The sequence below is a fragment of the Octopus bimaculoides genome, chromosome 1 (assembly GCF_001194135.2).
Source record: "Octopus bimaculoides isolate UCB-OBI-ISO-001 chromosome 1, ASM119413v2, whole genome shotgun sequence".
NCBI classification, from domain to species: domain Eukaryota; kingdom Metazoa; phylum Mollusca; class Cephalopoda; order Octopoda; family Octopodidae; genus Octopus; species Octopus bimaculoides.
In genome coordinates, this window is record NC_068981.1 from 25,407,037 (window position 1) to 25,411,858 (window position 4,822).

Genomic DNA, 4,822 nt, shown 5'->3' on the forward strand with positions numbered 1-4,822 from the left:
CACACGCACACACACACACACACACACACACACACACACACACACGTATATATACATATATATATATATTTATAAGAGGCAACGTATATTTTTATACATTCATTATATACATGTAATTTTTCGTTACAAATTCGAATTTATCTAAAACTGCAGTAGAGTGTGTGTGAGCGCAAATTTGGCAGATGTTAAGTAGATTTTGAGCAAATTCTTTTAAAAACCTTAAACCAGAAGGATATGTAGCCCATAGTCTGTGTAATCATTTACCTATCAATTTAGTTATCTATTGGTTAAAGTAAAGAACCACTTTCGTCGTAAATGTCCATGGGAGATTTCCAAGAGGGTTCCTTACCAAGGCAAAAATCCGGCCAATTCATACCACCCTCTCCTTTCCAGCATAAAATGATTTTGTGGAGAACTAATTGTATTTGTAGGAGCTGGGAAGTATTTAGACAGAGAGTAGTAGGAGGAGGAATAAATTTCTATTTTAGGGTTACATACTGAGACTATTAGAGAATTATAGTCATAGAGGTGGAAGATGGGAGGAAGAGAGAAGCGTCGGTTAGGTTGTATGTGAATGGTAAGCTTTGTTAGTTTGTATGAAGGCAATAGACTTAAAGGTTGAGATTGGTTCAGTGCCTAAGAGAGACTGAAGATTTGGGTTGATGTGTGCTACAGATATAATATATTATTTTCGATTTTGTTCATTCATTTAGATATATATCATATTGAAATGCAATTACTCATCTTAACATAAACATTTTATATCATGCAGGTCCTCCTCCAGGCTGTAATCTTCCTTCTCACCAACGTCGTATTGTTCATATCCTCGGCGTCAATTCCAACTCAATGTAATATACCAAAAGACTTGAAAGTCCAATACGAGAAACTATCCAGCGCAGCGATCGGCAATAACTTTTTTCTACCAGCTGAAATAGCTCCAGGAGGAAGTGACCAACAAGAACTGACCGAAGGGGATAAAACGTGCCCAACATCTCCTGTATCTACTGATATCATTCGCGAGCGTTCAACCTGCCCATGGTACCTGAAAATTACCCACAATTCGACATATTTTCCTCCATCACGCACTGAAGTCGTTTGTCGCTGTACAGACTGTCTGGACTCTGACAGTAATCATCAATGTGTGATGGTATATACTCCGATGACTGTCTTGGAACGTACAGCTACATGTGTTGATGGACTGTACGTTTATAAACCAAGTGTCATCCATGTAGCCACAGCCTGTGCGTGCGCACGGAAAGTCGATGTAATATCCGGAGATGACGACGAATATGAGTCATAATATCGGCCAAAATCATCAAACATTCAATTGTGTGTAACACAAAGGTTTTTCATAATGTTATGGAAGTTTAAGTAAACCACTGTGTGGTTGTTATAAGAAACACATACGAAACATGCACACACACGAAAAATTATACAAGCGTGCATATTTAAATGCGTGCCCTCTCGCTATTTCTTTCTCTCTATCTCATTCTCTCTCACTTTGTCTGTATATGTACACACGAACACATACATACAATGTCACACACATACACACAAGCACACACACACAAAGACTGACACGCACATGCACACACATATATATACAAATATAAATATATATGTACATATAAATATTCATATATTTACATGTATATAAGTATATATTTGAAAATACATTCATACATACATTGGCAAAAACCAGTTTTGTTTCGTAAATGCTGTTGAAAAATATTTCTTGCAAATTATTTTGTTTTTTTCTGTTTTGTAAACACTGAGGGGAACTCTTATCTTACTTTTTATCATATTTAGCTGATTATGAATATTTGCAATAGTTTTACCTAAGCCTATATCAAGCTTCTTTTTATATAAATATTTGAAACCGATAAATGGTATGGAAATATCTTTACATATACGTGATATATTCCTAATATTAAATGCACCGACCTTCCTGGTTTAATCCTCATTATAAGAACAAACCATGCATGAAAATACAGACACCTGTACACACATCAAATGCCCAGGGTATCCTTCTTTGTTACCATTTTATCGTATATATACAAAACATAACTACGTAACATAATTGTAATAATGAAAAACATTTAATTCCATCTGAATAACATTTCAAAAACGTAGATAGAATTTTAAAAACAGTTAAGTGCCTAAATGTGAGGAAGTGCATGACTTGCGGTTTTTGGTATCATATACTTTTGTACATATAGACAGTATATATATATGCATATATATATATATATATATATATATATATATATATATATATATATATATATATATATATATATATATATATGTGTGTGTGTGTGTGTGTGTGTGTGTGTGTATGTATATGTATGTATACACATATACATACGTACATAAAGAGGGAGAGCAAGCGATGGAGAGAGAGAGAGAGTGAATGTCATATGAAGTTTTGATACTTGATAGATGAATATATATGAGATGAATATGTGATGTTTTACTTCTGACTTTCGTAGAATTACAGACCTTTCACAAATTTCTTCAACTATTAATTTCACTATGCAATGAATTATACTAACATGTTTTCGTTCATATCATCACTCATACTTGTACATAACAATTTTATATTTACAAATTGATGCAAAAAAAAACAAAAAAACTAGCCTCCATGAATATTTGACATATCACAACCTTGTAATTGATGATTACGTGAACTGATAGACGAGTCTATAAGAGGAGATTACTGTGATAGCCGCAAGATTCTCTGAGTCCATATCCATATCATATGGTTACTTAAAAACCAGTACTGAGTCCACCAGTACATTCTCACTAATAATAACGTTTATGTAATATTTACATAAATATTTAATTTTAACTGTTATATAACTTTGAAACACATTACACACACACATACAGACACACATGGATACATATGAGCATTTTTATATATATTTTAACATAATTTTATATATGTGTGTGAGCGGAGGTAGGCGTGAGTGTCTGTTTGTTTGTATGTGTATTTGCAGGTACACAGATGGTCTCACACATATATATGTCACTGTAACTGAAAAAATAATATTAAAAAAATATATTTTATTCAATTTTTTTCTATGTATATATTTTGAATTATATCTATCATCCATAGAATGATTATAAAACTGTCTAAATATATTTTTCTGTTGCTTTTCCATAATTCAAAACATAAGACATATATGTTAAGTTGTATCACTTATTTATTGTATTGTAAAGAATTGGATTCTAATATCAATAAAAAAAATATTTTAATACAAAACGTGTCCTTTTCTGTTCATATTTTCATTCTCTGGCCTGAATAAAGCCTGTAAACCTCCACTCACTAACTGCATGGCCAGCTGAACTTGCGTAAATGCACTAATACATAAAAAGTATGCAGTCAAATTTAGTGAAGTAGTTTTCCTACTCCACACTGGAAGGGAGAGCAATTTTGATTTAACACTATTTACTGTTTATATAATCTGACTTCGACTCAAATGGCTATGAAACAGGCACATGAAGAGCATTTAATCGAGGTATAAATTTCACGGTATTCCCTCACTAGAACGACACACTATATATTAACCTCTGATACGAACGAACTGAGACAAGAACCGAAGAAAATCACCAAAAATCGTTTTCAATTTCTTTAACGTGTTTCAATAATATTACTTCAAGAGGGCTAAAACCAATGAAAAATTTCAAAATCCACATTTTTCAGAATATTTTCTCTAAGTATCATAAGGAATAATGCCGTAATTTACATGCTAACTGCAAAATGGATTCAGAATTTCAGATGTTATTTGACAACATGCAAAATTAGGAACATAAATAAGCACCAAAGAATCTTATGAAACACACATAGAACATAATAAAAGTTCAACTCAAGTACTGAACCTGTTTCTGCAAACAAAATAAGCAGATACTGCGTAAGCTAATTTCTATATTGAAGGAATAAATAAAATGCGTTGTATAATGAAATACATAAGCAAAGAAATCGCATGGCTGGAGAAGAGGAAGCACGGTTACTCCTTGGCCAATCAGAACAATGCGTGCCCAGAAGGCACTACCGCAAGTCGGGCACTGGTTGTCTTCTGAAACTGAGGCCGTGGAGTTGCGCAGTACACGTTTGGAATGCAACACATGGATTGTGTGAATGAGGGAGTAACTCTGACGCTGGTACATGAAATGCAATTCTGTGTTGTTCGACCGCTTTGGTTCTTACATGTCACCCAGCTTCCGCTTATCGATCCACGAAACTGTTTGCATGCAACAGTGGTCAAACCTCTAGCAAGGCTTCCATAGGCCGTCTAAACTATGGTGAGTGTAGCCGAAGACTCCCCAAAGTTCTGTGTGCTAGAGTTTGTCAACTTATGCATGGACTCTTTGGACGTTATGGAGGTTACATTGATAGCGCATAAAAAGAAAACGTAATAAACTTTAAAACATACTTATTTTCATGTCAAATTAATTGTATACCGATAAACATAAACCCACATTTCCACTGATCGAAGTACAGTTGCTACTCTAATTTGCTGTGCGTTTTAAAAAGGATATAATTTTTCATAGAGTCTCAAAATAATTTCACCGTCGAATTCACCTCGCCAAAAATAATTCTTATTCAAAGGGACACAACTCTTATCTATCATCCTTACAAGCATTTTCACTTATTTCTCCCCCCCCCCCATTATTGATTTTTATTTTTTTACACTCCCCTTCTTTCTTGCTATTTTTCAGATAACAGCAAAATTGCGTTACCGCTTCAATGTTTACATCACTAGATGGATTACTTCTTGTACACCCACCAATAACAGATCAGTGCAACATATATATA

The 4,822-nt window shown here is 33.8% G+C and overlaps 2 protein-coding genes across 2 annotated transcripts in view; one reads left to right on the forward strand and one right to left on the reverse strand.

The window, feature by feature from the left end:
• Nucleotides 1-3,104, forward strand: part of LOC106868543 (interleukin 17-like protein) — a 3,519-nt gene extending 415 nt beyond the window's left edge. The window contains exon 2 of the mRNA XM_014913848.2: nucleotides 773-3,104. Coding sequence (XP_014769334.1) covers nucleotides 773-1,300 — 528 coding nt within the window. The 3' untranslated portion in view covers nucleotides 1,301-3,104. The remainder of the gene's footprint in view (nucleotides 1-772) is intronic.
• Nucleotides 1-4,822, reverse strand: part of LOC106868542 (interleukin 17-like protein) — a 55,926-nt gene that overhangs the window by 16,595 nt on the left and 34,509 nt on the right. The window lies entirely within an intron of this gene.